At 48.8% G+C, this 22,580-nt stretch overlaps 1 protein-coding gene across 2 annotated transcripts in view; it reads right to left on the bottom strand.

Moving 5' to 3' along the window:
• LOC147684319 (extracellular matrix protein 2-like) overlaps window positions 1-22,580 on the bottom strand; it is a 98,713-nt gene that overhangs the window by 17,510 nt on the left and 58,623 nt on the right. For both annotated transcript variants that reach the window (XM_086940204.1, XM_086940203.1), the window contains exons 7-8: window positions 18,398-18,555; window positions 8,328-8,467 (exon numbers count right to left, since the gene is read on the bottom strand). In XM_086940204.1, coding sequence (XP_086796330.1) covers window positions 8,328-8,467; window positions 18,398-18,555 — 298 coding nt within the window. The remainder of the gene's footprint in view (window positions 1-8,327; window positions 8,468-18,397; window positions 18,556-22,580) is intronic.

Here is a 22,580-nt window from a genome sequence, read left to right as displayed (position 1 = left end):
GCACGAGGCCCGTCGTGCACGAGGCCCGTCGTGCATGAGGCCCGTCGTGCATGAGGCCCGTCGTGCATGAGGCCCGTCGTGCAAGAGTCCTGTTGTGCAAGAGTCCTGTTGTGCAAGAGGCCCGTCGTGCAAGAGTCCTGTCGTGCAAGAGTCCTGTCGTGCAAGAGTCCTGTCGTGCAAGAGTCCTGTCGTGCAAGAGTCCTGTCGTGCAAAAGTCCTGTCGTGCAAAAGTCCTGTCGGGCAAAATTCCCGTTGTGCAAGAGTCCGGTCGCGCAAAAGTCCTGTTGTGCAAGAGTCCTGGTCGTGCAAGTGTCCTGGTCGTGCAAGTGTCCTGTCCTGCAAAAATCCTGTTGTGCAAGAGTCCCGTCCTGCAAGAGTCCCGTCCTGCAAGAGTACCGTCCTGCAAGAGTACCGTCCTGCAGGAGTCCTGTCGCTCAACAGTCCTGTTGTGCAAGAGTCCTGTCGCTCAACAGTCCTGTTGTGCAAGAGTCCTGTCGCTCAACAGTCCTGTTGTGCAAGAGTCCTGTCGCTCAACAGTCCTGTTGTGCAAGAGTCCTGTCGCACAAAAGTCCTGTCGTGCAAGAGTCGTGGTGCAAGAGTCCTCTGGTGCAAGAGTCCTGTGGTGCAAGAGTCCCGTCGTGCAAGAGTCCCGTCGTTCAAGAGTCCCGTCGTGCTAGAGTCCCGTCGTGCTAGAGTCCCGTCGTGCAAGAGTCCCGTCGTGCAAGAGTCCCGTCGTGCAAGAGTCCCGTCGTGCAAGAGTCCCGTCGTGCAAGAGTCCCGTCGTGCAAGAGTCCCGTCGGTCAAGAGTCCGGTCCTGCAAGCAAAAGTCCTATGGTGCAAGAGTCTTGTGGTGCAAGAGTCCCGTCCTGCAAGAGTCCCGTCCTGCAAGAGTCCCGTCCTGCAAGAGTCCCGTCCTGCAAGAGTCCCGTCCTGCAAGAGTCCCGTCCTGCAAGAGTCCCGTCCTGCAAGAGTCCCGTCCTGCAAGAGTCCCGTCCTGCAAGAGTCCCGTCCTGCAAGAGTCCCGTCCTGCAAGAGTCCCGTCCTGCAAGAGTCCCGTCCTGCAAGAGTCCCGTCCTGCAAGAGTCCCGTCCTGCAAGAGTCCTGTCCTGCAAGAATCCTGTCGTGCAAGAGTGCTGTAGTGCAGGAGTCCTGTCGTGCAAGAGTCCTGTCGTGCAAGAATCCTGTCATGTAAGAGTCCTGTAGTGCAAAAGTTCCATCATGCAAGAGTCCTGTAGTGCAAGAGTCCTGTCATGCAAGAGTCCTCTCCTGCAAGAGGCTTGTCCTGCAAGTGCTTCATCACGCAAAAGTTCTATAAACTTTATTTCTTACCCTATAACACCACACAATTCACAGCCCACATCTACATTTTATATAGAAAATGTACTTATATAATTAACATAATTAATTGCCAATTAAAGAATAATTATTAATTAAAAAACAAATTGAAACTCAAAAAGTAATACACTTCCCACACTTTAATGATACCAGTGGTTTGTGGGGATTATAGAGGTAAACAGTAAAAAAATTAATTACACAATTAAACTTATTTTCAATTAAAAAAAACTAATAGTATACCCCTAAAAAAGTAAAACCCACAAACAAAAAATATAAACAAAATACCCTAATTAAATATGAATTATTTGATTACATTAATGATCAATACATTATTAATACATTAAACATAAATTACTTCCCACACGTTACCCCTATAAGCACCATAACACACACCTAAAATTAATTACGCAAATTCCATATTTAATTTTGAGGTAAATAATCAATATTAATTAAGAACTAATTATTTATGATACCCCACCCTTTACCCCATAAACCCCACAACTCACACATAAAAAGATCACACAATTACCATATGTAATTATCAATTAATTAGTTAATGTAAATTATCAACTAATTATTAATTAATTCAACATAAATTACTTCCCACCTTGTACCCCTGTGCTTGTTTTGAAATGAGCCCCCGAGTGGGGCATGAGGAATTATAAAAAGGAGGGGCGCGCACAGGGCCCCCTCCTAGGCTTTAAAAAGCCCTGGGTACCCACCACCCCGGGGCACTGCTTTAAAAGTATGAGGGGGTGCCCGCACAACACGCCCCATGACCTGGGGACCGCCGACTCCCCTGGGCTAAACTGTAAAAATAAATGTGGATGGGCCACGTGTCCACCACAGCAGCCCTGAGGACTTCCACCTCCCCAGGGGGGCACCTAAAAATATGCATGCAGGCACCCAGAGGAGCGCCGCTTCACCGGGGCAAATCACAGAGTAGTGCAGGGGGCCCACACGGACCCCCACAGCCCTGGGGTTTGCCACCTCCCTGATGCTGAAATTAGTTAATGTAGAGACCCGGGGACCTCCTGCGCCTCAATACTACAGTGGGGTGGGGCTGCGAGGCCCTCCTCATGGAGCAATGGATGGCCTTGGGGACCGATACCTCCAAGCACCGGCTCCTGCTACCGCCCGAGGTGTCCACCCTCGGGAGGTAGCTGTTTGCTTTTGCTTGGTGGGAGCTGACACCTCCCACCCAACAAAAGCAAACATAGCTCCTTTTTCTGCAAGCGGAAGCTGTCCAACAGCTCCCGCTTGCAGAAAGAGGCGTTTTCACCAGCTTCCCTAAACTCAAATATTCATACAGGGAAACAGGTAACAACATTGCTCCCACAAGCAGAGAGCTGCTATTTAAAGCAGCTATCTGCTTGTGGGAGCAATGTCGGCTTCCACAAGAGGCGGGGAGCCAGCTGAGAGGGCGGGGCCTTGAGGCTTCCCTGCAGTGCCATTGCACATTGGGTGCCCTGGGGATTAGCTGGGCCCCAGGGGATGGGGTCCCCCGTGCCGAAATCTGCCAGGGGAGGAGAGCCATGTGGCCCCTTCCTCTAATAAAAAAAAATAATAATAAAAGATCTGGCCCCAGGAGAATAGGTCCCTGGTGCCAAATCGGCCTGTGGAGGGTGCCACACCGTCCCCTCCCCCATTTATTAATGGCCCTGGGGATGGGGATCCCCTTCCCCTATTAAAAATAAAATACATGAAATTCCGGGCCCCAGGGCATTGTGTCCCTGGGGCCAGAATTGGCCTGTGAAAGGGGGCCACAAGGCCCTTTCTTTCAATTGTTTATGGCCAGGCCCGGGTTATGGGGTCCCCAGGGCCAAAAATGGCTCAAGAAGGGGGGCCATGGGTCCCCCTCCCCTATTGACTCACATACCCACTCAGACACTCATTCACCCACTCACCCACTCACAAACCCACTCAGAGAATCATGCACCCACTCACCGGCCACCTCAGACATTCAGGCACTCACTCACAGACCCACGTAGACACACATCCAATCGCAGACCCACACAAAGACTCACACACCCACTCATAGACCCCATCAGAGACTCACTCACACACTCATGGACCCACTCAGACATTCATGCACTCAGTCAGAGACCCACTTAGACACATATGCATCCACTTACAGACCCACTCAGAGACTGCACCCACTCACAGGCCCACTCAGACACTCATGCACTCACTCACAGACCCACTCAGACACTTACGCACTCACTTACATACCCAGTGAGTCACCTATGCAGGTACACCCAGACCCACTCAGACACTCATACGCCCAGTCACAAACACATTGAAACACTCACACACTCAGTCACACACTCACTAAGACTCTAGCCCTTACTCACACACCCGTTTTCAAAGGTCACATATTACAGTTAGGAAATCGATTTTTTTTTAAAACCTTAGAAATTCACTGAAAAAACAAAGGTTACAGGTAGGTTATAGTAAGAAAATAAATGTTTTAAAACACTTAGAAATTCACTGGAAAAAAACAGAGGTTACTGGGATGTTATACTTAGGTTCACATTTCACTCCTACAAAACCAGAGAAATTCAGCCGTTATTGTTACCTGAGCTAACTGTAATTTACGCCGCCACAATGCACTGCATATGACCTCACATATTACATCACTCATGACATTGTCAGTGATATCACTTATGACATCACTAATGACATCTCAAATGGCATCATTGATGACATCGCTGATGTCATCATCCTGTAACTGTTTTCTAAAATGTACTGAGTATTAAACATAAATACTAAGGTAAGTGGCTGTGACAGCACCTGTATGGGTGAGTGAGTGGGTGTGCAAGTGGTGTATAGAAGTGAGTGGGCATGTTAGAGACTGTATTCGTGAGTGGGTGTGTGAATTTTGCATAGGTCAGCGAGTGGGTGTGTCAGTGAATGTATGATAAAGTGGGTGGCTGTGTGAGTATCTGTATGGGTGAGGGAGTGGGTGTGTAAGTGGATGTAATGGTGAAGGAGAGGGTGAATGAGTGGCTGTATGGGTGAGTTTGGGGAGTGGCTGTAATGGTGAAGCAGCACCTTTTACTGTGTGTGCACGGATATATGTTAGAACTGCACCTTTTATTGTGGGTGCATGGATATACATGAGAACTACACCTCTGGCTGAGTGTGCAAAGATACACGTTAGTACTGCATCTATGGCTGCGTGCATAGATCCGTTTCAACTGCACCTTTTGCTGTGTGTGCATAGATATAGGTTAGAACTGCACCTTTCGCTGGTGTGCAAAGATATACGTCAGAAATGCACCTTTCTCTAGGTGCATGGATATACGTTACAACTACACATTTTGCTGTGTGTGCATGGATATACGTTAGAAATACACATTTCGCTTTGTGTGCATAGTATAGGTTAGAACTACATATTTCGCTTTGTGTGCATGGATATACGTTAGAACTACACCTTTCGCTGTGTGTGCATGGATATACGTTAGAACTACACATTTCGCTGTGTGTGCATGGATATACGTTAGAACAGGGGTACTCATAGTACGGCCCGCGGGCCGCCAGCGGCCCGGCAAGCCTTCCTTGGCGGCCCACGGACCGTGCAGACATCGTACCAGTTTTAAAACATTTTTTTTTTCGAGAGTGTCAGGAAACATCGCCGGTTGCAGCTGCCTGTACTCGGAGATGCTCTGCTCTAGGGGGGCCGGGAGATTCCAGCCATAGAGTGGAGCTGCAGGGGCCTCTGAAGAGGTGAAACAGAACAAAGCCTCATTAACACGTTAATGGTCTTTCAAAGACCTGTGAAGTGCTCGGGGCTGTGTGCGCGCCAGGCAAGCTGTCTCATTCCGGGCTGCCACACACGAGGAGGGAGGGGGATGGGGGGGGGGGGGGGGGGGGGGGCATTTGAACTCAATAGGCGTTGCACGCCTGTATGTGGCACATATATTTCCTCTGTCGAAGCTCATGCTCCCCGAGTAGCATTTGTTTTATCAACACTGAGGGGATGATAGTCTGAGCCAGCCCAGCCTTACTTGGAACCTCTGCCCTCCGGATTACACCTAATCTCTGCTGCAGCGGTCCAGCTGGCTCTCGTGCACCCTCTACAATAGGGTGTCATTACTAATGTGCTGCACATTTTTGGAAGGCTGTGGAAGGTGGTTCGATGTGTGCAGCAAAGAGCTCTTGCTTTTCGTGATATTTCAGAGGCGTCACTAGTGGGGTGCGGACAGCACATGGGGTGACACCACACCAATCTGGTTACGCTATGTAAACTCTGGCAGTATTTCCAACAGTCAAACACCTCGACTAGTCTCCCGTCCTCCTCGCACACGTGCAAACACACTTCCGAATCAGCTCGTCTCCCTAACAAAGCCAATCCCTTCAGATGCAGCGGCGAGAAGCTCCCCTCCAATTAGAGAGCATCACTCAGAGCTTAAGTGTTGCACAGAAGGAGATAGACTCGCATCTTTAGGTATCCTTGGGCGATCTGCTTCAGGAAGCACCCAGCAGAGCGAAGCTTGGTGTGTGAACACGGAGGTCATTTAACCAATCATGCAACATCGACAATGCCTTTAAATATGCGGTATATACAATGCATACATGTTACAACAACTTCCTCACGACATATTAAAACATATCGGAGTAGGATAAGTGAGCCACTATGCAATAACATTTTAAAAAACACACAGTTTGAAAAACCTTTTATTTCACAAGTCTATTCGGTGGGTGAAGGGTACAGTCAAAATGTGTGTATGTTGGGGGGGTAGCGGCTATGCATCATACTGTGCAAGCTCTTTCTCGGGTTAGTTAATTAATAAGGATTCCAACCGTAGCCCACCCCTCACTCGGAGTTTCTAGTGAACCAGGGTTCCTACCTCATGCAAATAAGTCACTGTTACGAGAAACCCTTCCCTAAAGCAAGGAGTGTCATTAATCGCAAATATGCAGACGCTTGCATTATCCCGTCCGTCCCCGCCGTTCTCTAAGCGCTGTGAAGCAGCAGGGGATGTCTGCATATTAAGGGCTGTTGTGCGCTGTCCAGTGTACGGCAGCTCCCGGGGGTGCTATAAGACAGCGCCCTACACGCATGCAGCAGGGACTGAAGCCCCCTATCTCTTCTGTGTTTATCTGCACCTAAAGAATGTTGCTGATGCTGACCCATGTGGACTTCTTTTTCGAGGAAGGGAGAGACAGGGGAGGGCGAGGGAGGGAGGGAGGGAGAGACAGGGGAGAGCGAGGGAGGGAGAGACAGGGGAAGGAGGGAGAGACAGGGGAGAGCGAGGGAGGGAGAGACTGAGGGAGGGAGAGTCAGGGGAGGGTGAGGGAGGGAGAGAGTCAAGGGAGGACGAGGGAGGGAGAGAGTCAAGGGAGGGAGAGGGAGGGAGACAGGGAGATAGAGGGAGGGAGAGACAGAGGGAGGGAGACGGGAGGAGGGAGAGAGGGAGGGAGACAGAGAGAGAGTGGAAGTCAGACAGAGAGAGTGAATGAGACAGACCGGGGGAGGGAGGGAGAGAGGGAGGGAGGCAGAGGGAGGGATGGGGACAGGGAGGGAGACAGAGGGTGAGAAGGAGGGAGACCGAGAGAGAGGAAGGGAATGACAGGGAGGGAGGGAGACGGAGAGGGAGCGTGACAGAGAGGGAGAGAGAGTGAGAGGGAGAGAGACAGAGGGAGGGAGACAGAGAGAGAGAGAGAGAAAGAGGGGGAAGACAGAGAGAGGGAGGGAGACAGAGAGAGAGAGGGAGGGACACAGAGAGATAGGGAGGGAGACAGAGCGGGGGAGGGAGACAGAGAGAGAGAAATGTGTGTATGCTGGGTCTGTTGGCTCCGTGGACGAAGACACACGCAGCAGGGGCCTGTGTTCAACCTCATGGTCAGTTTTTTTTTGGTTCTAGCCCCGCCCCCCTCTCTCACTGACTCCGCCCCCACCATTGCGGCCCTCGTCCACAAACCACACCGTAAATTTGGCCCCTGAGAGAAAGTTTGTGAGTACCCATGCGTTAGAACTACACATTTCGCTGTGTGTGCATGGATATACGTTAGAACTACACATTTCGCTATGCATGCATCTACATATGTTAGAATTGCATCTTTCACTTTGAATGCCAGCATATATGTTATAACTCCCCCTTTCACTTTGCATGCATCCATATACATCAGAACTGCACCTATCGCATCTCTACGTTAGAAACCACACTTTTCTCTTTGGCTGCCACATATACATTGAAATGCACCTTTCGTTTTGCCAAAATACATATCCATGAAGACTTCACCTGTAGCTATGCAGACATACATTAGCAATGCCCATTAGGCTTCCGTACATACATTAGAATTGAGCAACATTAGGCTTCATCCATGCAGAGGACCGGAAGTGGGCATTAGAATTGAACATTGGGCTTCATCCAGGAAGAGGACCGGAAGTGGATATTAGAATTGAACATTGGGCTTGCATCCATGCAGGGGACCGGAAGAGGATATTAGAATTGAACAACATTGGGCTTGCATCCATGCAGGGGACCGGAAGTGGGCATTAGAATTTAGGCTTGCATCCATGCAGGGGACCGGAAGGGGGCATTAGAATTGAACATTGGGCTTGCATCCATGCAGGGGACCGGAAGAGGATATTAGAATTGAACAACATTGGGCTTGCATCCATGCAGGGGACCGGAAGTGGGCATTAGAATTTAGGCTTGCATCCATGCAGGGGACCGGAAGGGGGCATTAGAATTGAACATTGGGCTTGCATCCATGCAGGGGACCGGAAGTGGGCATTAGAATTTAGGCTTGCATCCATGCAGGGGACCGGAAGTGGGCATTAGAATTGAACAACATTGGGCTTGCATCCATGCAGGGGACCGGAAGAGGATATTAGAATTGAACAACATTGGGCTTGCATCCATGCAGGGGACCGGAAGTGGGCATTAGAATTTAGGCTTGCATCCATGCAGGGGACCAGAAGTGGGCACTAGAATTGAACATTAGGCTTCATCCATGCAGAGGACCGGAAATGGACTTACAGCAGGTCGATCCAGGCGCGCGGGGCAAGCCGGTCCTCCTGCAGCCGGTTGTTGCTTAGCACTAGCACGGAGAGGTTCATCGTCTTGTTCAGGAGGCCCTCGGACACCTGTTCGATGCGGTTACTGTCCAGGTGCAGCTCCTGTGGGTGCAAGGGGTGCAGGGAGTGACTGTGAGTGTACACAGGACATTGCTTTTTCACACACAATAGCAGGGAAATGCTGCAGTGGAAGGTACCTCGCCCAGGACGCAGCATTCACCGTGTCATGTAGGTGAGCAGGAAGAATATATGACCTTGCAACGTATGCATTTATAACACATGCCTTTACAACGTGTTTTTTACAACCACCGCGTTGTTACCACGCATGCAATTACACTGCAAGTCGTATCAACAACTTGCTGTAGGGGGCGCGCTGTACTTAGGAATAGTGTTAATTACTATTCCTACTCCAGTTTGTGCAACAGCAGGGAAGGTGTTTGATATAAAATCCAACACATTCCATAATAATCCACGCCCCCTACAGCAACTCGTTGATACGACTTGCAATGTAATGGCACGCGTGGTAACAAGCGTCGTTGTAACAACCGCATTGTGAAGGCATGCGTTCTGGAAACAGTGTTGTAAATGCTGTTTGCCGAGCAGGAAGTGTAGGGAGACAACACGCTCTGCAGTAAGAATGTATCTAACCCTGGGCGCAGCACTCACCGTGTCATGTATCTGAGCAGGAAGCGAGAGAAAACGACACGCACTGCAGTAAGAATGTATCTAACCCTGAGTGCATCATTCACCGTCTCATGTAGGTGATCAGAAAGTGGAGGGAGACAACACGTGCTGCAGTAGAACGTATCTAACCCTGAGCACATTATTCACTGTGTCATGTATGTGAGGTGGAAGTGGAGGGAGAAAACACACTCTGCAGTAAGAATGTACCTAACCCTGAGCACATTATTCACTGTGTCATGTATGTGAGGTGGAAGTGGAGGGAGAAAACACACTCTGCAGTAAGAATGTACCTAACCCTGAGCACATTATTCACTGTGTCATGTATGTGAGGTGGAAGTGGAGGGGAGACAACACGTGCTGCAGTATAATTTATCTAACCCTGGGAGCAGCATTCACTGTGCCATGTAGCAAGTGCAGGGAGACTGCAAGACCTGCTGTTAGAACATGGACAGTAACGCCCACAAAATTCACAATTCATGGGGCGGGCATTCCCTGTGTCATGTATGTGAGGAGGAAGTGGATGGGGACAACACGCGCTGCAGTAGAACATATCTAACCCTGAGCACAGCATTCACCGTGTGATGTATGTGAGGAGGAAGTGGACGGGAGACAACACGCGCTGCAGTAGAATGTATCAAACCCTGGGCGCAACATTCCCTGTGTCATGTATGTGAGGAGAAGGTGGAGGGGAGACAACACGCTCTGCAGTAGAATGTATCAAACCCTGGGTGCAGCATTCCCCGTGTCATGAACGTGAGGGGTAAGTGGATGGGAGACAACACGCGCTGCAGTAGAATGTATCAAACCCTGGGCGCAACATTCCCTGTGTCATGTATGTGAGGAGAAGGTGGAGGGGAGACAACACGCTCTGCAGTAGAATGTATCTAACCCTGAGCACATCATTCTCTGTGTCATGTATGTGAGGAGGAAGTGGAGGGGAGACAACACGCGCTGCAGTAGAACGTATCTAACCCTGAGCACATCATTCCCTGTGTCATGTATGTGAGGAGGAAGTGGATGGGAGACAACACGCGCTGCAGTAGAACATATCTAACCCTGAGCACAGCATTCACCGTGTCTTGGAAGTGGATGGGAGACAACACGTGCAGCAGTAGAATTTATCTAACCCTGAGCGCAGCATTCCCCATGTCATGTATGTGAGGAGGAAGTGGATGGGAGACAACACGCGCTGCAGTAGAATGTATCAAACCCTGGGCGCAACATTCCCTGTGTCATGTATGTGAGGAGAAGGTGGAGGGGAGACAACACGCTCTGCAGTAGAATGTATCTAACCCTGAGCACAGCATTTACCGTGTCTTGGAAGTGGATGGGAGACAACACGCGCTGCAGTAGAATTTATCTAACCCTGAGCGTAGCATTCCCCATGTCATGTATGTGAGGAGGAAGTGGATGGGAGACAACACGCGCTGCAGTAGAATTTATCTAACCCTGAGCGCAGCATTCCCCATGTCATGTATGTGAGGAGGAAGTGGATGGGAGACAACACGCGCTGCAGTAGAACATATCTAACCCTGAGCACAGCATTCACCGTGTCTTGGAAGTGGATGGGAGACAACACGCGCTGCAGTAGAACATATCTAACCCTGAGCACAGCATTCACCGTGTCTTGGAAGTGGATGGGAGACAACACGTGCAGCAGTAGAATTTATCTAACCCTGAGCGCAGCATTCCCCATGTCATGTATGTGAGGAGGAAGTGGATGGGAGACAACACGCGCTGCAGTAGAACGTATCTTACCCTGAGCACAGCATTCACCGTGTCTTGGAAGTGGATGGGAGACAACACGTGCAGCAGTAGAATTTATCTAACCCTGAGCGCAGCATTCCCCATGTCATGTATGTGAGGAGGAAGTGGATGGGAGACAACACGCGCTGCAGTAGAATTTATCTAACCCTGAGCGCAGCATTCCCCATGTCATGTATGTGAGGAGGAAGTGGATGGGAGACAACACGCGCTGCAGTAGAACATATCTAACCCTGAGCACAGCATTCACCGTGTCTTGGAAGTGGATGGGAGACAACACGCGCTGCAGTAGAACGTATCTTACCCTGAGCACAGCATTCACCGTGTCTTGGAAGTGGATGGGAGACAACACGCGCTGCAGTAGAACGTATCTAACCCTGAGCACAGCATTCACCGTGTGATGTATGTGAAGAGGAAGTGGAGGGAGACAACACGCGCTGCAGTAGAATGTATCTAACCCTGAGCACAGCATTCACCGTGTCTTGGAAGTGGATGGGAGACACACGTGCTGCAGTAGAACGTATCTAACCCTGAGCACAGCATTTACCGTGTGATGTATGTGAAGAGGAAGTGGAGGGAGACAACACGCGCTGCAGTAGAATGTATCTAACCCTGAGCACAGCATTCACCATGTCATGTATGTGAGGAGGAAGTGGATGGGAGACAACACGCGCTGCAGTAGAACATATCTAACCCTGAGCACAGCATTCACCGTGTCTTGGAAGTGGATGGGAGACAACACGCGCTGCAGTAGAACGTATCTTACCCTGAGCACAGCATTCACCGTGTCTTGGAAGTGGATGGGAGACAACACGCGCTGCAGTAGAACGTATCTAACCCTGAGCACAGCATTCACCGTGTGATGTATGTGAGGAGGAAGTGGACGGGAGACAACACGCGCTGCAGTAGAATGTATCAAACCCTGGGCGCAACATTCCCTGTGTCATGTATGTGAGGAGAAGGTGGAGGGGAGACAACACGCTCTGCAGTAGAATGTATCTAACCCTGAGCACATCATTCCCTGTGTCATGTATGTGAGGAGGAAGTGGAGGGGAGACAACACGCGCTGCAGTATAATTTATCTAACCCTGGGAGCAGCATTCACTGTGCCATGTAGCAAGTGCAGGGAGACTGCAAGACCTGCTGTTAGAACATGGACAGTAACGCCCACAAAATTCACAATTCATGGGGCGGGCATTCCCTGTGTCATGTATGTGAGGAGGAAGTGCAAGAAGACAACACGCGCTGCAGTAGAATGTATCAAACCCTGAGCACAGCATTCCCCGTGTTGAAGAAAATAAGTGTTCACTAGGTTCTATTAATTTCCTTACATTCCTCCATTCCTTGCCATCTCGTGACAAACCCTGCCAACAGCCTCCATTTCTGCTGACGCTCAAAACTATCACATACCCAAACCCCCCTGTTCTTTGCAGTTAGCCAATTCATCAACAGAAAGCCATGAGACACCTACGGCCTGTGTAAACAAGCTTGTTTTTCATCTTCTGCTTCCTGCTTGGTAAACGTCGTTGACACCGTGATCAGGTTATCTGGACAATGGTCTGACTGACCGAGCCTTGATCAGGCTGAGTGAACAATGGTCTGAATGCTGAGCATTGATCAGGTCATCAACTACAAACACCGCCTTGATCAGGTCATCAACTGCAAACACCGCCCTGATTGAACAATGGACTGAATGCCAAAAGAGTGGAGTAAACATGTATATAAGGCTTGTTCGCTGTGGAGTAAAGCAGCAGCCTCCTGGGTTTTGTCTCCGACGAGCTTGGGACTCTGTTCCGTAGCCCAGGCTATTGTAATAAAGGTGGTTCTCTCTGCAGACGAAGGTTTCCGGGTCCACTTTATTATATAAGGAGGGTAAGAGTAGACTCGGGTGATTCCCGCACCGCCAAGCCCCTACTCCTCCTTGGGGTGGGCTTTTCTTGGTTCTACAGCCACACCACAGCTCTCCTTTGGACGGATCACAGCTGCGTTCACTTTACCTACAACAAGACCACTTCCAACAACCATCCTCAACCCACTCTGCGAAGAAACTGGAACAAAACCACCATCGACCAGATCTCCTCATCACTTCTTCAAAATCCCCCCGCCCACTCCTCAAACCCGGACCAAGCAGCCATTAACCTCACCCAATGGCTCTCCAACAGCGCCGACACCCTAGCACCATTGAAAAAACGTCAAATCAAACTAGGCACCAAGAAGGCCTCCTGGTTCAACGATGATCTTAAGAAATCCAAGAAACTCTGCCGCTCCCTTGAGAAGGCCTGGAAAAAAGACCCAAACACCAGCACCAAAGACGCCTTCAAAAATGCCACCCGTATACACCACCAACTAATCCGATCTGCCAAGAAAGCCGCTTACAAGGACCGACTAGATAGCAACGCCCACAACAGCAAGGAACTATTCAACATCGTCAAGGAATTTACCAACCCCTCAGCCAACTCCAACGACATCACCCCCTCTCAAGCCCTCTGCGACTCCCTAGCCTCATTCTTCCACAACAAGATTGCAGACATCCACAACAGCTTCGACAACCGACCCGAACACCAACCCACCCTACCCTCTGCAGTACCCCCACCCCCATTGAACATCCTCAATGACTGGAACCCAATCTCCACTGAGGACACCATCCGCCTGATGAACTCCATCCACTCAGCATCCCCCACAGACCCATGCCCTCACCACATCTTCAACAAAGCAGACTCCATCATAGCACCACATCTCCGAGACGTCATCAACTGCTCCCTCAACTCCGCCATCTTTCCGGAAAGTTGGAAACATGCCGAACTCAGCGCCCTTCTGAAGAAACCCACAGCTGACCCCACCGAACTCAAAAACTACCGCCCCATCTCGCTCCTCCCATTCCCGGCCAAAGTCATTGAGAAAGCCATCAACAATCAGCTTGCCGCCTTCCTCGAAACCAACAAATCGCTCGACTCCTCTCAGTCCGGCTTCCGAGCCAAACACAGCACTGAGACCGCACTCATCGCAGCAACAGACGACATCCGAAATCTGCTAGACAACGGAGACACAGTCGCCCTCATCCTCCTTGAGCTCTCCGCAGCCTTTGACACAGTTTGCCACAGCACCTTAATACAACGCCTCAGAAACATCGGAATCCAAGGAAAAGCTCTGGAATGGATCACCTCGTTCCTTGCCGGAAGAACTCAGAGAGTTCGCCTTCCTCCGTTCAAATCAGAAGCCACCGAAGTCATCTGCGGCGTACCACAGGGATCTTCACTCAGCCCCACCCTATTCAACGTATACATGAGCCCCCTTGCAGCCATCGCTCGCCAACATAACCTCTACATCATCTTCTACGCTGATGACACTCAACTGATCCTATCACTCACCAGAGACCCTAACACCGCCAAAACCAACCTACATGAAGGAATGAAAGAAGTAGCCGAGTGGATGAAGAACAGCCGTCTGAAACTGAACTCAGACAAAACAGAAGTCCTTATCTTAGGTACCTCCCCCTCCGCCTGGGACGACTCTTGGTGGCCAGAGTCCCTTGGAAAAGCACCCATCCCTACGGACCACGCACGGAACTTAGGTGTCATCCTGGACTCCTCACTCTCTATGAACAGACAAGTCAACGCCGTCTCATCTTCTTGCTTCAATATTCTTCGCATGCTCAAAAAAACATTTCGCTGGATCCCCACCGAAACTAGAAAAACGGTCACCCACGCACTGGTCACAAGCCGCCTGGACTACGGCAACACCCTATACGCCGGTACCACCGCAAAACTCCAGAAAAAACTCCAACGCATCCAGAACGCATCAGCCAGACTCATACTAGACATCCTGCGTAAAGACCACATCTCTGGACACCTGAGAAACCTCCACTGGCTCCCCGTTAACAAGAGAATTACATCAACAAAACCACCATGGGAGGAAGATCCTTCTCCTACCTCGCAGCTAAAACCTGGAACTCACTTCCCACTCACCTTCGCCTTACTCAGAACCACCTAGCATTCAGAAAGCAACTTAAAACCTGGATATTCGACAATTAATTCCCCACCCTTCCTCAAGCGCCTTGAGACCCTCTGGGTATGTAGCGCGCTATACACATTTCGTGACTTGACTTGACTTGACAGTGTCATGTATGTGAGGAGGAAGTGGATGGGAGACACAAGCGCAGCAGTAGAATTTTTCTAACCCTGAGCACAGCATTCCCCATGTCATGTATGTGAGGAGGAAGAACTTTTTTTGAAGGGGGCAAGATTACGTCATCTGGTCGAATTTCGAATTTAGACAATTACAGTTTTATAATATCATTTAAAGACTTTGCAACAAGATTAAATTACATCCACATTTAATTTGTCGCCCAAACTGTAGGCAAAATTATTAGCTGGTTTTCTACATCGATATAAAAATAAAATGAAAAAAGACACTTTCCACCATTTTTCACTCAAGAGAATTCTTTTTCATGGCCCAGCGGGTGGTGCCCGCGGACCCAAAGCCCCTCTATATATGTCCACAGTTTGTTTGTTTTCTTTAATAGTCTCAGTGTCGAGACGGCTGGGGCTGCTGGAAGGCCCGACCTGTGTGTAAATGAAGCTCTCAGGCCAGACCGTCCCGACCCCGAGGACAGAGGGGGGCGCCGGGTCTGTGGGGCGCAGAGAGGCCCCGGCTGCGCCCCCGGCCTGGCAGCGCCTCGTGTCCCATGGCCACCTCTTGGCGCTCCTCCCACGACAGAGCCACGCTCGAGACATAAAGGGAGGTGGCGAGGCTCGAAATATCTCTGACGGGAAGACAATCCCCCAGCGAAGGAGAGAGCAGCGTCCAAAGAAAACAGGCGCAGCCTCGGCCTTCAGGGGAACAAGCGCCGCGCATTCTTGGAGGGCCACGCGCGTGCCTGTGGCCGGCACTCACCGTGGCTGGGAATTCGGGGTTTTTCTTCATGCCCGAGAAGAGGGGGCAGAAGAACAGAGACTTGGAAAACATACTTGCATATGTCATTTATCTCGCAGTTTGTGTAAAGCGCAGCTGCAAAGTGCCACACACAAGACGGGGAGCTTTAAGGCTCGCGGCACTTGGGCATCACTTCTGAGGGCTGTGCCCGTGCCAACCGGTCTTTGGTACAAAATGCTCAACAAGGGCAGTCAGTCACTCAGAAGCTCATGCACTCACCCTCTGACATGCCCAGTAACTCACTCACTCGCTCACTTAACCCCTTGATCACCCAGTGCCTCAATTGCTCACTCAGACACTCACTTCCTAATTCCTTCGATCTCTCAGTGACTCACTCGCTGAGACAATTTTTCACTTTCCCCCCCTGGGGCATATGTATCAAGCCCTTTTCCCGTTTGCAAACGGGCCGATTCTCAGAACCTGCCCCTTTGCATACGGGAAGAGGCCTTTGGGGATGTACCATCCCAGAAGGGCATCGCAAATTAGAGAATTGCAAAATTTGAGATTATCTGTTTTGCAATTGCATTTAAGGAATCGCAAAATGCGATTCCTTAAATGCAATGTATGAAGCACAGAAAAAGTGCGATTTGGCCTTAAGAAATTGCAAATTACCACCAACCTCAAGTTGGTGGTACTTTGCGATTTCTTTGAAAAATGCACTTTTTTGCATTTTTCAAAGTGCCATGTGGCGCACTTAGGGCATGTATGTGCGCCACATGTGTGCACATGCATATTTCAGGGGTGCAACAGGGTGTCCTTTTGACACCCTGGGAACTTTGAAATTGCATTCTCAATTTGCGATTCTCTAATTGCGAATCACAAATTGAGAATGTCTTCCCATTCATTCCTATGGGCCTCCTAGCCCATAGGAATGAATGGGAAGGTATTCACACAACTTACTTAAGACAAAATCCTAAACTTACTACTTTTGGTATTCACAGAAGTTAGGATTTTGTCTTAAGTTTGTCTTAAGACAAACTTAAGACAAAATCCTAAATTCTGTGAATACCAAAAGTAGTAAGTTTAGGATTTTGTCTTAAGTTAGTTCTGTGAATCGGGCCCATAGCATTTAAAGCTGTTTTCCAGGGACTCTGGAGCCTGACCATGCAGAGCTTTAAACGCCGCACAGAGAGCCTTAAAAACAATGTGTTGTTTGATGGGAAGCCAGGGTAGCCTGCTTGCCTCTCGAGTGGCGAGGGAGATCTGGGCACATTCAGAAGCATCCTTGCTGCCAAGTTTTGCAGAACCTGGAGTGTACTCAAAACTCTTTTTTTGTAGAGATTGTTGCAATAGTCTAGTCTGGAAAGTATAAGAGCCGTCACAACCCTTTTTAAAGGGGCTGGGGAAATTATTGTATCAATTTTCTTTATGATTTTCAGCCCGTGATAGGACGCAGAGGTAAATGAACAGACTGGATCTTTAAAAGTTAGTTTCTCATCGACTACAACGCCTAGATTTGTTAACTTATTTGACCGGCAGAGGGAGCAGCCCTAGCTCCTGAGGCCACCAAGACGGGGACGCAAAGGAGATATTGTTGCCAAAAAGAATAATGTCAATCTTCGAGGAGCTCAACTTAAGGCCATTTCCATCCGTCCACTTGCCAACAGCTCTCCGGCAGGACCGAAAGGCCTCCCCTCTATTCTCGCTACTGTTGGAGAGTGACGCCTCTATCTGGGTGTCGTCAGCATAGGATACTAATGACAGGCTCTAGGTCTTAATCAGGCTAGCTGGGGGGTAACATGAAAGCTAAGAAGGTTCGGGCTCTACGATGAGCCCTGAGAGAGCCCACAAGGCAGTTGAAAAGGTTCAGAGGTCAACTCCTTAAGGGAGCCTGTTGAATGCGATCAGATGGAAAGAGGCTCAGCAGTGCCGAGGCAGCAGCTTCAATTCCAATCCTCTGTAAACGGTCAGTCAGTAACGTGTGATTGACCGTATCGAATGCCGAGGACAGATCGAGCAAGATAAGGGATGGACTACCGCCCTTATCTAATGTAATCCTCATTTCCGCAGTGGCCACAATAAGCGCTGTCGCCGTGTTGTGGCGGCTTCTAAATCCAGATTGGGTGTTGTCTAGTAGCTGGCTGGTATCTTTGAAGGAGGTGAGTTGGGGATTCATGGCCTTCTCTACCAGCTTAGCCGGGAAAGGAATCCGGGAGATAGGCCGAAAACTGTTGGGGTCTCTATAGTTAAACTGGGGTTTTTCAATAGAGGAAGAAAGAATGTCTCTTTCCAATGTTTGAGAAGATCCCAGAAATGAACATGGCATTGAAGATCTTGGTCGAGTGGTGGGCAATGGTACCAGGCGCTTTCTGGACTGTGGATGGCGGGAACGTGTCTGCTGGGACTGTCAGGTGCTACGTCACTGAAGGTTGATGAGGGTGGCTTGAAGGACCCTGAGGTGGTAACTTAGGAAGCTGGATTGTGTCTTAGGGACTCAAGGGTGGCAGTGCAGATGGAAGCCACCTGTGGTGCTAGGCTGGTGCAGGTGGAAGGTAACTGTGGATTCTCTGCACTAGATTAGTGCAAGTGGAAGGTACCAAACAGAAGGTGCTGCCAAGTCCCCCCTGCACCCCAGTAGTTCCCAGAGCAGGCAAGGGGCTCTCCACGCACATGGTGATGGTGGGTTGCACACTCAGCCGCAGCCATGCTCACCTGTAAGGATGTGGGCAGACCCGAGGGCACTGCCCGGAAGCGGTTCCGGTCCAGCCGCAGGTAGATGAGGCTCCGCAGGGGTTTGAAGGTCAGCGGGTAAACGTTGCCATCATGAAAGCCGTTGCCCTCCAGCTCCAGGGTCAGCAGTTTGTAGAGACCTGAAAGAGAGCAGTGTTAGTGGGAGGGACCCTGAGCGCGCACTGCACACTGGCCCGCGTCAGTTCTTGGCGTATATGAATGTTATTGCTCTAGTGCTTGGGACTTTTATAAGACTGAGCACTCAATAAACAACAATGCAAAGGTATCCATATGAAAGTATCAATATCTTATCAGAGAGCCTGCTCTGCAGGTTACTTAGACCTTAAAAAATATGATCACAGGAACTCTGGTCATTTTTAGGTCCAGCCTACTGGACAGCACATAGTTTCTGGTTGCCAAAGACAAATTGTGGGCTTACCAGGAACATGTAGGGACTTGCAGAAGCCCTTTGCTTACTATTGGTGGGCTTTACTGCCACTCTTATTTGCTTGCTTGCTATTGGATGGCTTGACTTGTTTCAGCCAATCCATGTGGTTGCCCCTACCACGGAACATAGCCTCTTTACCATATTTGTGATTGGCTGGTTTATATGCTTCCTCTGCTTGCTTTTAAGGAGGGGCTTTCTTCCTTTTGTTTAAGCATTCCATGAGAATGCATGTGTTTACCAGCTATCTCCCTTGCGTGATTTTCTTCTGTCCCTTAACATTGTTCTCTTCCGCTCATATGCTTACCTCCCCCCACTATGCCCTCGCGTTGCTTTCTCTCGCCCATGTCATTCTCTCGTCACGCACTCCAAGTTACACTCATTCATCTTTGTTCTCTCCTTTCTGTGCCTTCTTCGCCCACTTGCTGTGTTGTTTCACCCCCTCCCGCTGTTTTTCTTTACCCTCACCCTGTCCCAAACTCGCTCCCACAACCTGCTCATCTGTAAAATTGCTGACAGCACTTTCATGCAACATTTCAAAATAGTGCTTTCACACAACTTTTTAAATGTTACAATACCCATCTTAGATAGATAAATAATAAAGCCTACGTCCTTTTGTAGAAGTGCTGAACACATGCGCGCGCCTGCAAAATGGTGGGGATTCTGCGTCATCGCTAGGGGTGGGCAGAACTTGTTGAGTTTCACTCTGAGGAATCCCGCGGAGTTACATAAAAACTCAGCGAGATTCTGTGGACTTCCACCAATGGGCAGAGAATATGCAGCTCGAGCTGCATTTTAGCACTGGTAGAACGAGCAGCGCTGAAAAATCTGCGTGCTAGGCGCCTTCCATTGCGCAAGAGCGCTCAGCCATTCGAGTTGCTTTTGCAGCAGCTCGAGTAGAAAATCTACTCGAACAGCAGCAAAATCTACAAAAAACGGAAGGCCTCTGACTGCGACCGATCGTGACCGACTGTAGAAAATCACGCCAGGGGAAGCCAAACTTCACTCGCCAGCTCACAATTTCTGGAGCCTCGTGGGAGAAAAATCCTTCCACGTGGCGATGGGTGGAATTTGGCCGGAACTCGCATTAAAGAGTAATGGGTAGTGACCACAATTCTGTCACTTCCTTAGACAGAATAAAACATTCCGTCTATCCCTAGTGATGGCTTTTTTTTTAACCATGAAGCACAGCAGCCTCGATTCTGAGCAGCATGTAAAAAATATCGTCAAAGTCAATAAGTCTTACAGGCAAGATCTGTTGGTTTTGCCAGTGCTTATTGAAGTTTAAAGCACCCTAGTAGTTGATGAATATTTGTTGCTTCTGCTTACATTCATTAGTCCTCTATGTGCACAGCCTAAAGCGTCCCAGTGCTTATATCTCGTTTGAGACTTCAATGCATGTGAAGTTGTAAATAATGTTGACAGCGGCGCTGACTGATTTAATGAAACTCTGAGACTGTCAATCCAATAACACAAGATTACTGAAATTATGCAGATGTTGTACTTCTAAATAGTGCACAGCTGGAGTTGTAACTGCAGGAAAGCGAATCTAAGTAGACAATGAAATAATGGGGCAGCAGAACCATGGGGGGCCACCTGAGAAGGCTGGGAGCGCTCTCGGGGTATACAACCCTGATTTTCAGTGGACTTACAATCTGTCGACATTGTGATTTGTGAATTCACTAGCTGATTTTGAAGACAAACTTGGAAAAGTGGAATAACATGCCAGTGGTTTAGTACACCTCAAAAACAGGCTGGTTATTTGTTAATCTGGGTAACATGATAAATAACAAAGGGATTCTGAAGTTAAAAAAAACTGCACAAGTAGGTGAGAAGCATCTATGGGAGGGAGAAAGGCAGGGAGAAGTCGAGGGAACACAGTCAAATGCAGAAGTGACAGGGTGTGCCAGCTGCAGGTGGGTTTTGTCTTTGACACTGGGAAGAGCTCATCCCAAGATGGCTGCCACGAAGTCTCGCGGGATACGGCTTAGGTTGTTCCTCTGGCAAGATTACAGGAAGGCGGTGGCCACCTTGGTGTTAGTCTCCCGCTTGAGTCAGACAAATGCATTCGAAATGCCTGCTGTAGTGACAAAATATTAAAACGGATTGCTTTTTATAAATTTACTGCACAAAATTACACAAAATGCTGATTTGTCATTTTGAGAATGAGGTCACTTTTGCGCAGAAAAAAAAATTGCGCAAAATTACGTATTATGCGAACACAAGCACTCGTGTTCCGTTCGTTGGGGTTGTTTCCAGCTCCTGCAGTAGGTGCTTTTCCTTGAATGTCATCTCAACTGCGTCACGTGGCATAATGGCTTCATCTCTGGCATTTCACGTAACAAGTGTGACAAGCTTACCTAAAACCCAACTGGAAGTCTCAGAACAGAGTTTTTCTCTAAATAATTCAGCAGGTGGGTAACTACAAGTGGGTCAGTGATTTTCACATGGTGTCAGCTTGGAATAAAGTCTGGTAAACTGAAGTTCTGCCACCAAAAGAAGCATAAAAACAAAGGTCGCTGCTGGGGGAAGTGTGTCCTCAAATTCACGGAAACCTAGCGAATGACCATCATAGATTAGGTTTACTAGAAAGAATATATTTTATTTGACTACTCAACATTTGTAATCTTATGAAGACCAAATCATTTAACCTTGTTAACATATACATTTGAAATTAGACTAGAGGTGTTCCAAAACGACGCAACGGTGCTGTGAAAGTGAGTATGAAGTGCACAAGTGCTATAAAATACATACATAAATAGAGACTGTGGAGGAAGCACAGTTGTTTGATTTAAACTCTAGCATAGAGTTGCAGGGCCCTGAAATTCTTAAATAGTACAGTACACCATTATATGGTCAACGTTTCGACCGCTTCAGGTTATTTGTAAAGGGTCATCATCAGGACGAGAAATGGGAAGCAAGCATTAATTAGTACTCTTGCAGCAAATGACAAACAGTAAATTCAGGAATGGATCCACAAATGATAAGTCTTGAATTATGGAATATTTAAATAAAGACTCCTACGGCTATGAGAGGATTCTGTTGGAGAGTGGGCCAAATAAAGTTCTGTGGGCTGCAAATGAGATTGTCAGTCTTGTTATGACGCTTCCTGAGAGTATACATAAAAAATAAATCACACACCCTGTAATTATGAGTCGTGATGTCCAGATCTGACAGTAAGTACAATCCTCAGCTTCTGGCAGACAGACCTTCTTTGTGGACCACATGGAAAGGGCTGGCCCCGGTCTAGGAGTTACAGACCTAGGAAAGCTGATAGCAATCAACGAAGAAAGTGAACACAAACAAGATAAATAGATCTCCTTCCTCGAGTGCAAATACTAATTAAAACCCAAAGATGACGACCAAGAGGGAGAGAAGGGGAGTTCTATGCAGTCTTTGAGAACTTTGAAGAACCTGTTCCCATCCTCCCTTCTCAAGTCAAGCCGCTCCTGCTTGAGCTCAGAGAAGGGACAGTCTGAAGCCTCCCTCAAAGACGCACGTGAGGGGTTAGGAGTAAAGGCCTGGACATGTTTGTGTTTGAGGTGATTGTGGTGATGGTTTTGTTCATGTCTCTTGTTGAGAGCACCAGAGTGTGCACTAACCAAGTGCATCACACTAAAGAGACAGGTGGAAGAAACCCAAAGAGACGCCCAAAGGGTGAGGGTTGATCAGTGCAGAGTCAGATGTTAAATACCACTTTTCACAGATTCGCACTTAATG

This window comes from Lissotriton vulgaris, chromosome 10 (genome assembly GCF_964263255.1).
Source record: "Lissotriton vulgaris chromosome 10, aLisVul1.2, whole genome shotgun sequence".
Classification (NCBI taxonomy): domain Eukaryota; kingdom Metazoa; phylum Chordata; class Amphibia; order Caudata; family Salamandridae; genus Lissotriton; species Lissotriton vulgaris.
Note: the sequence above shows the minus strand (reverse complement) of the source record. Positions and strands in the feature narration are given on the sequence as shown.